General features: G+C 42.4%; 2 protein-coding genes across 10 annotated transcripts in view; both read left to right on the top strand.

Moving 5' to 3' along the window:
* ADGRG7 (adhesion G protein-coupled receptor G7) overlaps positions 1–2107 on the top strand; it is a 58814-nt gene extending 56707 nt beyond the window's left edge. Inside the window, 2 exon segments of the mRNA XM_073330657.2 lie at positions 606–714; positions 2036–2107. Coding sequence (XP_073186758.2) covers positions 606–714; positions 2036–2107 — 181 coding nt within the window.
* A 707-nt stretch (positions 2108–2814) lies between these two features.
* The window catches only part of TFG (trafficking from ER to golgi regulator), a 33439-nt gene continuing 17318 nt past the window's right edge, over positions 2815–18935 (top strand). For 6 of the 9 annotated variants that reach the window (XM_073307494.2, XM_073307474.2, XM_073307456.2 and 3 more), the window contains exons 1-3: positions 2862–3009; positions 6520–6648; positions 8927–9135. In XM_073307494.2, the coding sequence (XP_073163595.2) occupies positions 8952–9135 (184 nt within the window). In that variant the 5' untranslated portion in view covers positions 2862–3009; positions 6520–6648; positions 8927–8951. Of the gene's footprint in view, positions 3010–3423; positions 3445–6519; positions 6649–7562; positions 7699–8926; positions 9136–18935 lie in introns of those variants that run through there. The other 3 variants (XM_073307436.2, XM_073307447.2, XM_078848164.1) reach the window with 3 other exon arrangements.

Raw genomic sequence — 18935 nt, 5'->3', positions numbered from 1 at the left:
ACTTTAATTTTCTGTGTATAAGTTTCTCCGACTGTAAAAGGAGGTCCTTAATACCTAGTGTTGTAAATCCCTTTGATATCATTGGAAGAAGGGTGCTCTGTCAGCAAATTATTATTATTATTGAGGAAAACATTTGTTTTTACTGAAAGCCAGGTAAAGCACACTCATACAGTGGTGATTGGTCTTTATGATGAGTGTAATAATACCGCTCAAGCTTTATTCAAATTTATTTAATTTTTTGGACAAAAATGTAGTTATTCTATAGAATGACATCAGATCATTTTTGCACTGTACATTTGAGAGTAGATTATTTAAATCTAGAAATAATTTTCCTCTCTTTATAGACCCCAAAATGAACAACAAAGTCCCTCAAAAGAATTGGCATGATTCCTTCTGTTCGAGGAATTGGCTTTGGTATTGATGCATGCTGGACACATTGTGGCTACAGACCTGCAGTGTTGAATGAAGTATTGCAACAATTTGTATTCAATGGTTTGGATCTTCCTCACAGTAGCACAATAACCATTTTCAACTCCCTTTGAAAGATGGTAGGGAGTCAATGTTTTTGAACCCAAAGTTTATTCTTTTATAAAATCTTTTCTTAGCAGCATGTGTTTAAGAGCAATATGTTCAACGCTTATCTACAAGTGGAACACAGTGATCTTACTAATGGTGCTGAACTTTGATATGCTCTACAATGTAGATGTTAAAGAGGTAAAGTTTCTTGCTGGTAACTAACAGGAAGTGCTGCGTCCATAAAAGCCACAAATTTGGGCGGAAGGGCTGAATTATCTGACCAAAGGTATGATAAATGAGGGAGGGAGAGAGTCTGACTAGAAGAGAGTGAGTGTGTATGTGTGTCTGGTGGCAGTGACCAACAAAAGAGGTGTGACCTATGTTTGGTGTTGGAAATCTATATTTTCTAACATTTTTTCAGGGGAAGCCACCTGGACTATTAATCCTCTCTTATTAAGTAACATTTAGAATTGAAAACCTATAGCAAATTTAGCTTATTTTTAAAACACTTTTTCTACTTCCTCCCCATTTCAATCTGAGTGACCTGCAGTCCCAGTGCCTCTCCACTACTCTGCTACTAGGGTTTTACTGTTAGACCCTGCTGAGAGCTGGTCAGGTCTACACCTAAAACTTTGGTCAAGCTAGTGACATAGCCCAAGGCTGTGAAAAATTTCACACCCTGAGTGCTGTTATTTAAGTCAATCTATCCTCCACTGTAGATGCAGCTACGGTGACAGAAGAATTCTTCTTGCTTCTGCCTCTAGAACTTCTGTTGCTGTTGTTCAACAAGGACAAGTGCAGAGTCCTGCACTTAGGAAGGAAGAATCCCATGCACGGCTAAAGGCTGGGGACTAACTGGCTAAGCAGCAGTTCTGCAGAAAAGAACCTGGGGATTACAGTAGACGAGAAGCTGGATATGAGTCAGCAGTGTGCCCTTGTTGCCAAGAAGGCCAATGGCATATTGGGCTGTATTAGTAGGAGCATTGCCAGCAGATTGAGGGACGTGATTATTCCCTTCTATTCGGCACTGGTGAGGCCACACCTGGAGTATTGCATCCAATTTTGGTCCCCCCACTACAGAAGGGATGTGGAAAAATTGTAGATAGTCCAGCGGCGGGCAACAAAAATGATTAGGAGGCTGGTGCACATGATTTATGAGGAGAGGCTGAGGAAACTGGGGTTATTTAGTCTGCAGAAGAGAAGGGTGAGGGGGGATTTGATAGCAGCCTTCAACTACCTGAAGAGGGATTCCAAAGAGGATGGACCTAGCCTGTTCTCAGTGGTGGCAGATGACAGAACGAGGAGTAATGGTTTCAAGTTGCAGTGGGGGAGGCCTAGGTTGGATATTAGGAAAAATGATTTCACTAGGAGGGTGGTGAAGCACTGAATGCGTTACTTAGGGAGGTGGTGGAATCTCCATCCTTAGAGGTTTTTAAGGCCCGGCTTGACAAAGCCCTGGCTGGGATGATTTAGTTGGGATTGGTCCTGCTTTGAGCAGGGGGTGGGACTAGATGACTTCCTGAGGTCTCTTCCAACCCCGATAGTCTATGATTCTATGTAGCAATTGTCTGAGACTGCTCCAGGGCACTAGAGCAGGCACTCACATGGCAGGCGCAGATTGAACTGGGAAGGTGGGAGAGGGTGGTTTAGTCTGGTAGATGCTGGACACCAGAATGGAGAGCACGTGCTGCCCGCTGCTGGCATGACCATGCCATGTAACCTGCCAGTATGTGGCTCTAGTGCCATGGAGCAGACGCAGATACACACTGTGCATGCAAGGTCACACTTGCATGGTGGGTCCCGCGCCATTCTGGGCAGTACTGGGACGTCTGGTATTCGGGGAATGCACGAGTGGCCACCCTAGCTCCTTCCCAGCCTGGGGCTAGCTGCCTCCTCTGCTCCCACCCCCGCCAGGTCTCAGTACCTCGCCCTCTGCCCCCCAAGCTGTCTCTCTGTGACAGGTTTGTACAGCGCCCAGCACAGAGGCCGCGCCTCTCCACATCACTGTGGCACAAACAATGCGACGGGGCACTCCCCTTGCTACACAATCACCGCCGCTATGGCAGCTGGTGCGGCGCATGCGTGGAACCCGGCGTTGCTCGCTCCCCATAAGGGCAGCCGCAGCTTCGACTGGCGACGGCAGGTTCTCTTACTAGGCATGCGCACTGGTGCCCTTGCCGCGCCGGCGCATGCGTAAAGCTCAGGCCGGCTCTGCTGTGAATGGGACCCTGAGATCACTGATCGCGCACGCGCGGCCTCCTTCGTCTGGTCCGGCCTGCTCAGGCGCTTCGCTCCATCACTGCGCGCGCGCCGTCCGGCCGCCATCAGCCTCCGTCGGGGTGAGTGCGCCTGCGCGACGGCCCGGCAGTGGCACCGGCCGAGATCCAGCCCTTCTCCCCTGCCACGTACGTACGGGCGGCGGCATCGGGATCGGGCCCGGGCCGGAGCCGCGGCTACCACGCGCGCGCCACCGCACACGGAGGAGAAGCCGGAGTAAGCGGGCGGGGAGCGGGGCCTCGTCGCCTGCATCGCCGGGGCTGAATGGGGGGCGGGGACGCGCCAGGGGACCTGACGCGGGCCCCGCCCCCCTTTCCTGGCCTGGCCCGGCCCGGCCTCCCCCGTGGGGTCTGGGACGCGGGGAGGCCCCTGTAAAATATCCCCCCACCCCCAGCTCTCCGGGGATGAACTCGGCCCCTCCCCCGCCAGGGCAGGGGGGGGTTACCGCCCTGTCGTCCCCCCCCCCAGGCGCCCCCACCCGCCCCGGGCCAGGGGAGCCTCCCAGCACAGCCCGCAGTAGCGCTCCGGGGCGAATGGCCTTGGCTGCTGCTCCTGGGATCAGGCCCGCTGGCTGGGGGAGGGGAAAGAGGAGCCAGCTGCTGCCCCCCCCCCCGCCGCCCCCCAAATCTCTGTGAAGTTCACGTGCATCTGGTCAGTTTGACTTTTCCTGGGCCTGGCCCCGTTCTTAGGGCCTGTCTACACGGGAGTAGCGTGCTGTGTTCGTGTCTGGCCTGATTCGCTACTTCACGCTCCTTCAGAATCAGGCCCTCTTAGGCCAGTCTACACTTAAAGATTAGAGCGACCCAGGTGCCTCACTCAGGGTTGCAACACATTGTGCACCCTGCATGGGGTGGTTAGGGTCACCCCCAACCGCTGGTGTAGATGCTGTGTCTCTCATAAAGGTGGAGTCACTATAGCCCCAGAAAAATTCCTTCCGTTGATGTAGGAAGCGTCTATGCTATGGTGTGTTAGGGCTTGGCTACACTTACATTTTATAGCGCTCTAACTTGCTGGCTCAGGGATGTGAAAAATCACCTCCCTGAGCGGAGCAAGTCAGAGCGCTTTAAAGCGCTAGTGTGAACAGCCTCCCAAGTGCTGGGAGCTAATCCCCTTGTGGAGGTGGATTACCAGGAGCGCTGGCAGAGACACACTGCCACATTCGCAATTCAAACTGCTGTTGCGGGAGCACTCCTGTGACAGCGCTTTGAAGTTTCCAGTGTAGCTATGCTTTTAGTGCCACTGTACTGTAGACATACTCTTACTCCATAATATGAATGTCCATACGTGTAGTTAATAGGGAATAACTAATCTGCTCTGCTTTTACCTCTCACCCCTCCTTGTTCTGGTTCAAATTTCACAAACAATGTAGACAATCCCATATTCATTTTGCTCTTCTGTTGCCTCACTTATCTTTTTAGTTCAGTGAGAAAAGTCTCTCTGACAAGGAGTGTTTTGTCTTTTAATGCTTTGTTTAGCAGGGCTTAATGTTTCCCTGCTCCTAGCTCTGCTTCTGCTATATGAACCTGCAGGCAAATCAGAGGATTATGATATCGGTTTGCTATAGAAATGATTGTGAGGTCACAAATTTAGTATGGATTTAATTACCAGATGCAAATGGGAGATGGGCTATGAAGGAGGGAGAATTCTTAGTCATTAACAAATATGGTAAGAAATTATGGAGAAATATCAAGAAATTTTTGGTGAAAAATTACCTTATTCAAATGTGATGATTTTATCATCTTATTTAGAATGTTTGAATTTTTAAGACAAAGTAGAGAGAGTTTATCACTATCTGAAGCATATCAGCATTCCTTAAGGAAATCTGACATTTAGCTACGTCATAGACACACAGAAAGAAAATACAGTGTGAATGCTGTACATATCAACAGTAAAACAGCTTGCATCATTTTCTATAACAATTAAACAGATCCAATCATCAGGATTTTTCTTTTAAATCCTATATAATTACCTCATGCAGGGTGGAGAACAGTTGGACAACCAACTGCAGTTAGAAGCTTCTTCTTGTTCTCTTTTTGTAAAAAGAAAAGGAGTACTTTCAGCACCTGAGAGACTAACAGATTTATTTGAGCATAAGCTTTCGTGAGCTACAGCTCACATCCAGTGAAGCTGTAGCTCACGAAAGCTTATGCTCAAATAAATCTGTTAGTCTTTAAGGTGCCACAAATACTCCTTTTCTTTTTGCGAATACAGACTAACACAGCTGCTACTCTGAAACTTCTCTTTTTGTGTGAGACATATGAAGTGAATTTCCATGAGTAATCTTAGCAAATAAGCTAAAGTGCTTATGTAAGCATGTTACTGTAGTTGATTTTCCCTAAGAATGTATGCAGTAGTACACTCCATGTGTCTGGAGGCCACTTTTAGCTCTGGGATTCCAGGCTATAGAGTTGATTCTTATGGTTGCTAGTAAGGTTAAAGTGTGATTCTCATGCCAGAGCACACTACGTACATACACATGCACATATATAACTTAAAAAAAAGTTAATTTGAGATAAAATTTGTAATTTTATAGTCCTTGTCTCCACTTCCTGGTTGGGAACAAGAGCTGTTGGTGCTGCTCTGACATAATGAAGGAACGTTTTCAGAGCAGCGTGAGGGTTAGACAACTGGAGACCCTACTAAAAACTGAGTGCAATGTGTGGAGTGACACTGCCCTGCCCCCACCCCTTTTCTCTATATACAAAGAAGCCAGCATTGACTGACTGGAGGGGGCTGGGATCTCTAGTCCCTCTGTCTTCTTGTGAGTCTAGATGGAGACAGCCAGAGAGGCGAGAGTTGGGGCTGCTGACAGTTGTCGTCAGCTTCAGTTAGGGGAGTGAACAAAATGTCCTTGAACTGGTTCATGTTTCATTACCCTTTCCTTGTCTCTGTAGCAGGAGTCATTTATCTTTCACCTTTCTTTAGCAGTAGCACCATGGAACTTTCACTAGCTTCATTCTACCCCTGTAACAGTTGCTTGTCTGTAGAAAGGGAGTTGTAAATCTGTCACTTAGGGAAAGAGCCCATGAGCAGGGCTAGCTGCAGTAACCTACCAAAAGGGAATGAAGGTCTCCTGGTAGTGGGGCAGGAAGGCATTCCTCTCTTGCCCACCTTTCCCTTTGTCCCTTATCTCTCTTTTCTAAAGAGCCATCTTTCTTTCAGTGGCTGTGGCTCTCTGGCCACGATTGCCCCTATACTTCCTTTTGTCCAGTTTAGCTCTCTTTCCTGTGGAAAAGTGACATTAGCACTTCTCTGCTCCAAAGAATCCCTGTCCTCATGCTGTCCTGAGGACTTTCATTTAATGTCAGAGCAGCTCCACCCTTTAATCAGGAAGTTGAGGCCTGGGCTATAATATTGCAAATTCAATCTAAAATTTAAACTTAATTTTTTAAAATCTATTTTTGGATGTTGAGAAGATGGAGGTTACTAGAACAGATGTTTAAACAACGTATGTGTATTTTGGGTGATGACCCCTTTTATCATGTCTGTTTTGAAAGTGTTAGACAGAAAAGTCTAGACTGTTAGCAATTGTCAAGCAAAATTATGAAAGCTGGTATATTATGGGTGAAATACAATCTTCACTGTTACTCAGACTTTAAATATCAAATTGTTAAAGTAAATTCTTTCTGTTTCTTCTCTGTAACATGCCAAGTTGGATGATGTGGAAAGCACGTAGCTGCAGTGAAGGCTCACAATAAGTTAACGCTTCTTGGTTTTCTGATGCAGATTCCATGCCCTATCTATAATCTATCACTGATCAGCATCGCTTCTGGTAGTGCATGGCGGGACCTCTGAACACCAGCTGGAAGTGAAGCAGGGAACCTGAAAAACAGTCTAGCAAATCTGTAAGACAAGGTAATTAATGTTAGATATTGGTGGCAAGGAAGTAAAGAAAGATCTAGAGGTGATATGAATATGTCATAAAAACAGTTTTCATAACACTTCTTTCCAATAACTCATCACATCTCACAAGTCCTGGAGTGTAAATTCCCCTGTCCAAAAAGCATGAACAATGCCATAGCCGTGGTACAAGCTTCAGTATGTTGCTCAGCGAATGTGTCTGAAGGGCACTCTGAGTGCAGTGAAGAGGGCTGTATAATACAGTAGCACACTCTCTGTGCCTGTCTAATTCCCATCCCCTTTTCTGAACTACCAGAAAAAGTGACCTTTGTAAGATAGCTGCTTGTTTGCTTTTTTTTTTTTGAAAGCCGCCATATAGTAAGCACATCAGTCAGAACAATATTATTGCCTTTTGTATAGGAAAACCTGTTAGATTCAGATGAAATCACAAAAGAACAGAAGTCCTGAGTTAAGGCCTTAGTACTCCCACTTGTGTTGTAGCATCACAGTATAGTTTGGTTTCTTGTTAGATGTCAAAACACTGGGCTAAATATGTGGAGAAGCATCAAGATTAACGTACTTAAGGCCTTATTAGAAAAACTTTTCTCTTATTATGTAAAGTGAAAGAGACGTTCTTCATGTTGAAAACTTTTAAAATTGATCAACTTCAGCAAGTTTCTAATAAACACGCTTTAAACAGTATGTTCTTAAGAAGAAAAAAAGTGTTTATCTAGTCTTCTGCATGTGCCTATAAGGATTTTTTCAAAGGAAATTGGGAAGAATCAAGAATACCCAAGCCATGGCCCCTCCCTTTCTTCAGTACACCTTCCTGTCTGCCTGCCTCTTTGGCAGCAGGGGTTTTGAATTGTAAGACTTCCTAACTTTCTCAGGTCTCCTCTGAAGATATCAGGATAATGAAGAAATCCCTCTTATTTCCTCCCACTCCGGAGCCTGGCGTTCCCTGACATTATGCAAGGATCTGGAGAGAGAAGAACGGTGTTCCCCAGGCTCTTTTCCCAGGCTTCCTTTGCACGCCTATCCTGAGAAACATTTTTCTGCACAGTGGTATAATGAAATATTTTTGGCAAACAAAACCTTTCCTACTCTATACTTCTTTTGCGTTAACATTTCTTGCTGAGGATTTCTGATTGATGTTTTTCTGAAATTTGGTGTTTCAGGCAAAGTAGTAATTTTCAAGCTGTATATTTTTATTGAAATAAAAATTAACTCAAACGTTAAAGTCCAAACTTTCATTGAAGTTACAACTACTGATTTAGACACTGCTCTCCTAATATAGGAATAGTTATAAGCTTCATAACTACATAAGAAAGCTTTCTACCTTCATTTAACTTCTCAACGAATTTGGGAATTTAAAAAAGGCTGAAAACAAAGCTGAAATTTAAAAATAACTTAAATAGGTTATTTTTTGCTTATTTTAAAAAAAACCCATTGTGAAAAATAGGTTTGATGTAGTTTTCTCTCTTTATTGGTTGCATCCTAAAACATGACACATGCATTAGTAATCAGATGTACTGGTTTTGCAGGAAAGCTTAAGTGTGATCTAGCCACTTACAATGAAACCAGTTTTTAGATGGCACATTTCCTCTTTTTCGCTTGCATCCAGAGTGACACACATCCCAATTTGATCCTCCTTCCAAACTCTCCTTCTGCCAAATCTCCTCCACTCTCCAAAACAATAACAAGCATTGTTGCTTTGCATTTTATCTACATTACTTGTGGCTGTGAGATACCATATTTGTGGGTCCCATAGAAATAACTATAGAGATGATCATACATGCCTTTTTTATTTATCAAGGCAAAGTGCTTTTGCAGTGTTCCTAGTCTCCATGAAATGCACGTATCTCTCAAATACAAACCCTGAATTATTTTACATGTAAATATATCTACTTGAAGGCACACATCATAACATGGTAAAAGCTACATTTTGAACAAAAATAATTTTTTCCCCGTAGCTTTGTGGGCAGTAAAAAGCCTATATTTCATCTCAGAACTTCAAAATTTGGCTTAAAACACAGAGCAAAGATTGTTTTTAAATATCTCATTTTGTAAATCTCCATTTTGCACTTGAACAGTTGTGAAATGGCTAATAAATTAACAATTGAGAGAACATAGTTTTGCATAGATGTACCCAAGAAAGCTGCTCTAGAGCATATTTTCACAATAATGTTTCTGAAATCCAGAAAGTTACAGAACTGTGTATTGTATAGGACTGTGGAGGTTGTGAAACAAATAATCTTCTAAAAGATGTTGTGTAAATGTTTTTTGTTAACAGGTCTATAGGAGATCTGGAGTCCACCATGAACGGACAGCTGGATTTAAGTGGGAAGCTGATTATTAAAGCTCAGCTGGGGGAGGATATTAGGAGAATTCCTATTCATAATGAGGACATCACCTATGATGAGCTAGTGCTGATGATGCAGAGAGTTTTCAGAGGAAAACTTCTGAGCAATGATGAAGTCACAATAAAGTATAAAGATGAAGGTATGGTTTTCTTGGTATTGATTAGATACAATTTATGTGAGACTGCAAACTGTCATAAAACTCACCTTTTGAAAATTACTTCTGGATATTTCCGTTCTTGGGATATATAAACTATTTATATTATGAGATTATGCCAGTCTATAAAAGCTGTTTCTGTTGAGACTGTACTACACATCTCCTCATGTATTTGACAGATTAGAGGGAGGTTACAAAAAGATTCATGGCTCCAACCTCCTGTAGTCTCTCCTTTGTCACAGTAAGATGTTGACATTAGCATAGTATCTGTGGTCTGATACTTTTTCCTGTTATCACACAGCTGCGGATAATTAGAGAGGTAATCAACCTTAACTCAGTCTGGTCTTTTGTGTAGGGATCACTTTTGATTTCTCTGTGGCAGCTGCCTTTTGTTGGAAGAAAACCTTATGGCCCTTCAAAAACAGTTTCAACAGTTTTGAAAATGGCATCTTCTACCTTGGTCACCATGCAAACACCTTTTATATATTAGAATTCTGGAGAATTAGCTAAACATGAATTCCCCACAGGAAGAGGGGCCACGTCCTATAAAACACAAGGAAATCCTCTTGACAATTCCAGAGGAAAAACTTAAGAGGAATTCATTTCTTCCTAAGTGCTTCCTCATCAGCAGTGATTGAACCATTGAACATGGTGGTTGGATTCCATGGGAAAAGAGGTTACACAATTACAGTATATCTTAATGTATCCACAGAAAAATCTCATAGATTGATGCTCAACAAATATAGCCTCAAAAATGAATCTGACACTTCAATATCGAAGAAATCCTGTGTATTTGGGAGGGAGCGGAGGTAACCAACTGGATAGCACTGTTCTTGAGTGCAGGATTGATTGTAAACTTACTTTTAATATTGTGTTTTGAGATGAACCCTTACTCGCAGGTACCTTTTGCCAGTGAATTAGTTGTGGAGATGTTTATGTTGCTAAATTACTCCTCTGAAGATAATTGCAGTTTCCAATAATGTGATAACAGCACCATGCAATAAAAGAGTTGTTCTTAATTTAGGCTAGAACCATTTGTAAAGGGGTCTAAGTGAAGGTGGGGATATTATATTTAGGGGAAATACTTTAACATGTAAATTCCATTTTGAAAAGTCTTCTGTTTTTTTTTTTTTTTTTCTCCACGGTATACACTTCCTAAATTTTATAATCCCTTTTTGAGATGTTGAACCAACAGGGACAGTAATTGTGCCACCTTGATTTAGTGGGGTGGGGGTCAGAGATCCTTCAGGATTTATACATACTGTCATGGCCACAAACTACAAAAAAAAAAAGGGGGATGGGAAGGGAACCCAAGTAAAAATGGATAACAGCACATCCTGCTTTGCTCATGGGAAAAGGCTTTTCTTCTCTCAGCCACTAATAAACTCTTCTCCCACGCTCCCCAATTAATGAATCATAATAGCCCTTCCCACTTCCTGATTAATAAATACTGGGCTGTTGCTCTTAAAGACACCATTTCCTGTTTTAAAATTGATAGGAATTTTTAATAATTTTTCACTTTATTTTTTGTGAATTTAGTGTTTTGTTTTATGCATTTTATCCCTGTGGGTGTGGGAAGGGTTGGGGTCCTGCCACTGTGAGGGATGCGGGATTGCCGAGCAAGCCCCCTGCGCTCATTCGGCAGAGGTGACTCTTGTCCTGAGGGGCTGGGCCAGGCTTCCTGCTCTGGGTATCACCTTCCACATGGGGTTGCAGCACCACTCCGGTTTGGGCCGGTTGCCCCTCTGCCATGACAGAGGGACAACTGGGCCAAATTTGAGTGAGTAATGCTGTGACCCTGTGTGCTAGGTCATGAAGCCTGGAGCGGGGAGCTATGCCCAACTTGCTGCAGCCAGCTGTGTGGGTGAGTTTTTCATTTTATTATTTTGTGTTTGCAAAATAACATGGTGTCATAAATATAAAGGGAAGGCTAACCACCTTTAAATCCCTCCTGGCCAGAGGAAAAACCCTTTCACCTGTAAAGGGTTAAGAAGCTAAAGATAACCTCGCTGGCACCTGACCAAAATGACCAATGAGGAGACAAGATACTTTCAAAGCTGGAGAGCGTGGGGGGGAACAAAGGGTTCTCTCTGTCTGTGTGTGTCTTTTGCCGGGACCAGAGCAGGAATGCAGGTCAGAACTCCTGTAAAGGGTTAATAAGCAGTCTAGTTGGATATGCGTTAGGTTCTGTTTTGTTTAAATGGCTGATAAAATAAGTTGTGCTGAATGGAATGTAGATTCCTGTTTTTATGCCTTTTTGTAACTTAAGGTTTAGCTTAGAGGGATTCTCTGTTTTGAATCTGATTACCCTGTAAGGTATTTACCATCCTGATTTTACAGAGGTGATTCTTTTACTTTTTCTTCAATTAAAATTTTTCTTTTAAGAACCTGATTGCTTTTTCCTTGTTCTTAAGATCCAAGGGTTTGGGTCTGTGTTCACCAATGCAAATTGGTGATGATTTTTATCAAGCCTTCCCCAGGAAAGGGGGTGTAGGGCGTGGGGGGATTTTGTGGGTAAAGATGTTTCCAAGCGGGCTCTTTCCCGGTTATATTTTGTTAGACGCTTGGTGGTGGCAGCAATAAAGTCCAGGGACAAAAGGTAAAATAGTTTGTACCTTGGGGAAGTTTTAACCTAAGCTGGTAAAAATAAGCTTAGGGGGTTTTTCATGCAGGTCCCCACATCTGTACCCTAGAGTTCAGAGTGGGGAAGAAACCTTGACACATGGGTTGCTAGTTACTGATAACCCAGAACCATATGATGTTGCATTCATATGGATCAGTGTGCTAACAAACAAAGCCCAGGAGGGGATACCAGTGGGGGTCAAGTTACAGATGACTGAGTCAAACCAGAGAACAGAGTGAGTTACTACTCAAGTATCTGCCCTAATGGAGGGAAAGTAAAATTGCGCTGTAATGGGGGGACTTCAGCTTGGGATACTGTAGTACAGTGGTCTCCTTCAGCATGCCCCACATGGCCTGAAGTGGTGCCCTGCCTCAGTTTCCCTCTCAACCTTTTTCATTCAGGGCCCTCTGGGGTTGGTGTGAGTATTCAGGTAGATTTCTTAGCCAGGTAATAACTCTATTAGTTGTTTTCCAGGAACCAGGAGTCTACAGCCCTTCGCCCCGGGTGGTGTACATTTCAGATCCCTGCTGTTAGTATAGTAGCGTATTACCCTCCTCTGGGAGCTGGGTACAACTAAAGTAGCCTCTTCCCCCTTGCCTCAGGAATCCACAGCTCTATCTCAGAGCATGTTTAGGAGAAAAATGCTTTTCCTCCTTGGATCAGGAATCCATTGCACTCCTGGATTGGGTTAGCTAATTAAACAGTTTCTCCTTTCTTTGACTGGGTTAGAGTTCATTCCTTGGATCAGGAGTTTATCTCTCTCTTTTTGGGGCCAGACTAAAGGACTGGGATCTCTCTCATCTGGGATCAGGAGTCCTCAGCCCTCCTTCCCTGTTCATCTCAGTTGGCTGAGAGAGACAGAAGCCCTGCTGCACCCTACACTGTAGGGCTGCTTGTCCCAGGCCCTTAAAGAGAGCCTGGATTTTCCCTACATGTTAATCCCCTTGGGATCGCTTCCTTTTTCTTGCTCTGTGTTTGGCCACTTCTAGGCTTCTTTTTTTTTTTTGTTCCGGCCTTCCTGAAACAGGGTTCTCTGGCCCTCTCTGTGCTTAAATGACCAGTATAGCCTGTAACAGAGGCATATGGTGGAGATCTCATGAAGTCAGCAGTAAAACATGAATTTCTAAAAATTATAGATGGTTGTCTAACACAAAAAGTATTGTACCCAACATCTCCAAAATAGAGTTGCCGCCTCATGATAGATAAGTGGAAGTTGGTGGGTACAGTGATCGTGACCTGATCACATTCAGTATGGGCAGATGACAGTCCCAATCAGTAACAGATAAACTTGGTACCTCAAAAAGGCTAATTTCCCAAAGATGAGGAAAATTATGAGAGAAATTGACTGGGAGGAAAAATTTAGATAGAAAAATGTGAATGAAAACTGGGTGTTTTTAAACAAGAGTTTATTAGATGGGCAAAATTCCACAATTTCACAAGAAAGAGTATAACTTTGGCAAAAATCCCATCTAGATTCAGTGGTGAAGTTAAGGCAGAAATTGGAAATAGCAATCCGTATAAATTAGAATTTATGAAGTGGAGAAGGTTAATAAGGGAAGCTAAAGACATTAAGGGACAAGCCATGCTTGGCAGAACTAAGGACAATAGAGACGTGTTTAAGTATACTAGGACCAAAGAAATTCTGGCTATTGTATAGGTCCGTTACTAGATAGAGGGTAAAATTATTTGCAGAAAAAGAAGTATTGATAAATATTTTTGTTCTGAATTTGGAAAGAAACAGGATGATATACTCATATTAATAAGGATGATATACTTTCCAGTCCAATAGTAATTTAGGAGGATGTTAGATAATATCTACTAGTGATAAACATTGTTAAATCACTAGGCCTGGATAACATGTACCCATGAGAGTACTAAAAGAGTTTGCTGAGATCATCTCTGGCCTGCTGATAATTTTTAATAAATCTTGTAATACTGTAGAAATTGAAGAAGACTGGAAGAGTGCTAATGTTATACCAGTATTAAGAAAGGGCAAGCAGGATGACCCAGGTAACTATAGGGTGGCTAGCCTGAGCTCAGCGTTGGGCAAAATAATGGAAAAACTGATCTGGGATTCAGCTGATAAAGAATCAAAGGATACGATTAATGGTAGTCCGCATGGTTTTATGGAATATAAGTCTGGTCAAAGAAACCTGATTTTATTCTTTGAGATGACCTTTATCAGTGAAACACACAACTGTCACACAACAGTATGATTAAAAATTTACTATATATAATATTAAAGCACATGTCAAATAGATTAAGAACTGGCTGACAGAGATAAAAATGTAATTGTCAATGGGGAAATATCATTGAGTTGGGTTGCTTCTAGTGACGACCTGTTGGGATTGGTGGTAGGCACAACTTGGCATTTTTTTCATAATGATGTGGGAATAAATGTGAAATCATTGCTGATAAAACTTGCATGTTAAAGACTAGAGTGATAAATAATGATGAGAGGGCAGTCATACAGAGCAATCTGGATTGCAGGGTAAACTATCCCATTCAAACAATGCTTTTTTATTGCAGCCAAATACAAAGTTATATATCTAGGAACAAGGAATGCAGGCCATACCTACAGAATGGGATATTGTATCCTGGAAAGCAGTGACTGAAAAAGATTTAGGGTTCATAGAGGACAAGCAACCGAATGTGAGCTCCCAGTGTTTGGCAAAAAGGGCTAATGGATAAATAATCAGGAGAGGTAATGACTAGGAATAGGGAGGTGATTTTACCTCTCTATAGCATTGGTGAGACAGATGTTGGAATCCTACCTACCGTTCTGCTTTCCACATTTTAAAAAGGATTTTGGAAAAGTGGAGATGATACAGAAATGGACCGTTCAGGGATCTTCCTGGGCACATCAGAAGAGAGGGCCACAGAGGGTGGTGCCCTTGGACACCGTGCAAATAATCAGACAATGGGAGTAGAGGAAAATGACCAGTTCTAGGGAGACTTACTGCATATTTTCTAGGACTGCGAACTCATGACCAGCTGTGAATCTTCTCATGACATCAGAAGGTAGCCCCTAGTTCCCTCCGGACATACCCAGTGACACGCTGTGTTTTTGGGTCTGATAGAGCGTCCCTTACATCCTTCCAGAAATAGGTCTGGTGTCTTTGGGGCAGTGGTAGAATATTAAGATCTTCGGTAGCAAGCACTGCTGCCCGATGGTGGCGGTGCCAAACTGATGCTGCTGGAGGAACTGCAATGCGGGGGGGGCTGCTCCTGAACTGGGAAATCAGAACAAGAGCCTTTGGAGGCAAAATATAGGGTAACTTTAAAAAGTTAACCATTTGGGGAAAATATCAAAACAAAGCGATCTGATATTCAATCACTTTTTTTTAGAAAGTGGTAACACATCTGAAAGCTAAAAAGGCCATAATCTTATATTTTGTTACATATGGCAAAATAAAATTTCCAATAAATTCTCAGAATGTAGTGGGGATAACTTCTTGTTTAAGAAAGTGGAAGAAGTAATTAAGGAGACAGCCATTGCTATAGGCTTGAATCTGACTAGGAGGGAGGAATTGCGAATCTTAAGGTGGAAGGCAATCTGGCTAGAAGTAATTGTGGAACAATAGATTTTACAGACTTTAAAAAAGCAGACTTAAAAAAAAAAGGTGAAGTGTGTCCTTATTCTGCTGCGTGCACTCCTTCCTTTCCTTTGGAAGCAAGAACTCTATCATTTCATAATCACTTCTAACCAGATTGTCTTCCACCTTCAGATTCGCAACCAATTCCTCCCCGTTAGTCAGAATCCATTCTATAATGGCTGTCCAACTGCTTGAAAGACTTATTTAGAGTAATTATCAATGGCTTGCTGTCAAACTGGGTGTGCATATCTAGTGGGGTCCTACGGGGTCAGTCGTGGGTCGGGTACTTTTTCATGTTTGACTTGGATAACAGAATGGAGAGTGTGCTTATAAAGTTTGTTGATGACACCAAGCTGGGATGGCTTGCTAGTACTTTGGAGGACAGGATTAGAATTCAAAATGACCTTGACAAATTGAAGAATTGGTCTGAAATCAACAAGATGAAATTCAGTAAAGACAAGTGCAAAGTAGTATGCTTAGGAAAGAAGAAATAAAACGCAGAACTATGAAATGGGGAATATCTGTCTAGGTTGTACTGTTGGAAAGGATCAGGGAGTAAAAGTTGATCGCAAAGTGAATGAGTCATCAATGTGATGAAATGGCTAATATTCTGGGGTGTATTAACAGGAATGTTGTATGTAAGACACGGCACGTAATTGTCCCACTCTACTGTCGTTGGTTGAGGCCCCAGCTGGAGTAGTGTGTCCAATTCTGGTCACCACACTTTAGGAAGGATGTGGATAAACTCGGAGAGTCCAGAGGAGAGCAACAAAAATGCTAAAAGGTATAGAAAACCTGACCTATGGGGAAAGATGGACCTAGGGATGTTTAGTCTTGAGAAGAGAAGACTGAGGGGGGACCTGATAAATTTTCAAGTATGTTAAGGGCTGTTCTGCAGATGACAGTGATCAATTGTTCTCCATATATGCTGTAAGTAGAACACAACTTAATGGGCTTAATCTGCAGCAAAGGAGATTTAGATTAGGTATTCGGAAAATCTTTCTAACTATAATGGTAGGTTCTCTAGTAGGATTCCAAGGGAGGTTGTGGAACCCCATCATTGGAGGGTTTTAAGAACAGATTGGAAAAACATTTATCAGGGATCGCTTTCTTGGTCCTGCCTCAGCATAGGGGGCTGGGTTTGATCACCTGTCGAGGTCCCTTCCTTCCAGCCCTATGTTTTTATGATTCTATGACACTAGTTAATACTTCAGCATGATTTTTTGTAAGAAGATGGCGCAGCTAGAATATTTAAATCATCAAACTTCCAGTTTTCAAGCTTATCAGCCTGCAATCAATCTTTACTCAGAATATATATCTAAACGTTAATTAAATTTAAGATGGTTATTATTTTCACCCTTAATTGTTGGCCATTACCAGTATTTGTGCTGAAAGCTATCTGAATTTTTAGCGTGGCCTCCAAATGAGTTCTTTCGGGAGGAAGCATGATTAGGACAGGGGATTTAGGAGTCAGGACTGCATTCTGTTCCCTGCTTTCTCTTACAATATAACCCTGAATACGTCACTTAGTTTCTCAGTACCTCAGTTTCCCCATCTGTAAACAGAGATCGTCTGAGGCTTAAAGTACTTGTAAAGCACTTCCAGATCTTTGGATGAAAAGCAGTTTATAATTACAAGTTATTCCCTTCCTTCCAGAAAGCCGGGAATGCACACTTACCTTGGAAGTTTTACTGTTTTTGTTGAATAATCTGAGGTCTATTTAAAATGTTACTGCTCTTTTTATTTGGTTTCATATATCATACATATATCATTGCTTGCTGTGAGCATTGGATTAGTTATCTGACAGGGAGAAGTATCTCTCATGACTCATCTGTGAGTGGAAGAAGCTACTGACGTGATTGTCTTGGGGCAAATTATAATCATTAAGGGCTTAATCTGAGGTTTTGTGTCCTTGCATCCTTTGGCTATTAGAAGAGTTGAAAGCACTCAGCATTTCATAACGTTGTCCTAAAAGTTTGAGATCTGCTTAGGATTATCCTTGTAGTTGTGAAGGCAAATGAAGAGGTACAAACTCACAACATCTGTCTTTAACAGGAGACATGTTCAGATCCTCCATGTTGAAATAAATAATTGGGAGCTAAGGTTTTACACCAAACTTCTGGGTTTAGAGATGTCAGAAATGTTATTCTAAGTCAGGGATTCTCAAACTTCATTGCACCGTGACCCCCCCTTTTGACTACAAAAATTACTACATGACCCCAAGTGCGGGGAGCGCTAAAGCCTGAGCCTCACCACCTTGGGTAGAGCCCAAGCCCCAGCAAATCTAATGCCGGCCTTGGTGATCCCATAAAAACAGGTTTGCGACCCACTTTAGGGTCCTGACCCACATTTTGAGAACCGCTGTTCTAAGTGCCTTGACCCTTTCAAATCTTCCCACTACTTTTGTTGTAGAGATGCCTGGAATGTTAACCATGCATTTCCTCAGGTACTGGATTCTTAGCTTTTTGAAAGTCACTGAAGTGCCTTCTGTTAATGATGCTACTCTGTGTTGATCAGCTTCACACTCTGATACTCAGATTGCAGTTTCTTGGATTATTTACACCTATCTGATTCTGGCTTCTTGACTCATTTTTTCACTTATGACATTTTGTTTTTGCAATAAACAGAATTGGGTTTGGTTTACACAGTCCCTGGTTATTGAGATTAAGGATTTTCTGCTCCAGAAAACAATCATGATAGACCTGTGTCAACTAATGAAGTTCCGGAGCACTGTTCTGAGCCATTTGAAATGGACATGTAGTAATTCTAACTGGTGGGAGTGAATCACTAGAGCCTCTATTGGAATGTCTTCACTAGCAAAGTTAGAGCGGTGCCGCAGCAGTGATTTAATGTGGCTGTGTAGTCGCGGCAGCAGCGCTGGGAGAGAGCTCCCCCAGCACTATAAAAAAACCCCACTTCCACGAGGGGAGCAGCTCCCAGCACTGGGGCACTGTCTACGCTGCCACTTTACAGCGCTGAAACTTGCAGCGCTCAGGGGGATGTTTTTTCACACCCCTGAGCAAGAAAGTTGCAGCACTGTAAAGTGGCAGTGTAGACATGGCCTAACTCATCCACCCTTTGTGCAGACATTTACAGGGGTAGGTTGATTGTGTGTGGAATTTAAAGTCCTTCCAAAAGTATGGTGTCTGAGTTCCATCTAAATGAGTTATTCTGCCAATTTCTCTTCCTTTTCCTTCTTGCATATCTTGTTGAAAACTTCCTTATATGGTTCCTCTAAAACTCCTTTGTTTATGGAATAAACAAAGCACACTTGAATATCCTTGTTTGTGGAATAATCCACTCTAGAAGTTGTCACTATCAAGCATATTAAAGTTAGAGTGGTTAAAAAAAATACCACCGAACTTACCTTAGTGACTTCTAAAATGCTCTCTCTGATTAATATCTCTCTCATAATTTGGTGGAAGGAATATCTTTCCTAATCTGATTTAAATAGCAAATTATAAATTACCTTTGGTCATGTCATTAAGACTTAAGAAAGGATGGGGTTATTTTAAAAAAAAAAAAAAAAGCGTTCTTAACTCTGTGCATTTTACATTAGCCCATAA

The sequence above is a fragment of the Lepidochelys kempii genome, chromosome 1, assembly GCF_965140285.1.
Source record: "Lepidochelys kempii isolate rLepKem1 chromosome 1, rLepKem1.hap1, whole genome shotgun sequence".
NCBI classification, from domain to species: domain Eukaryota; kingdom Metazoa; phylum Chordata; order Testudines; family Cheloniidae; genus Lepidochelys; species Lepidochelys kempii.
This window is presented reverse-complemented; position numbering and strand designations above follow the sequence as displayed.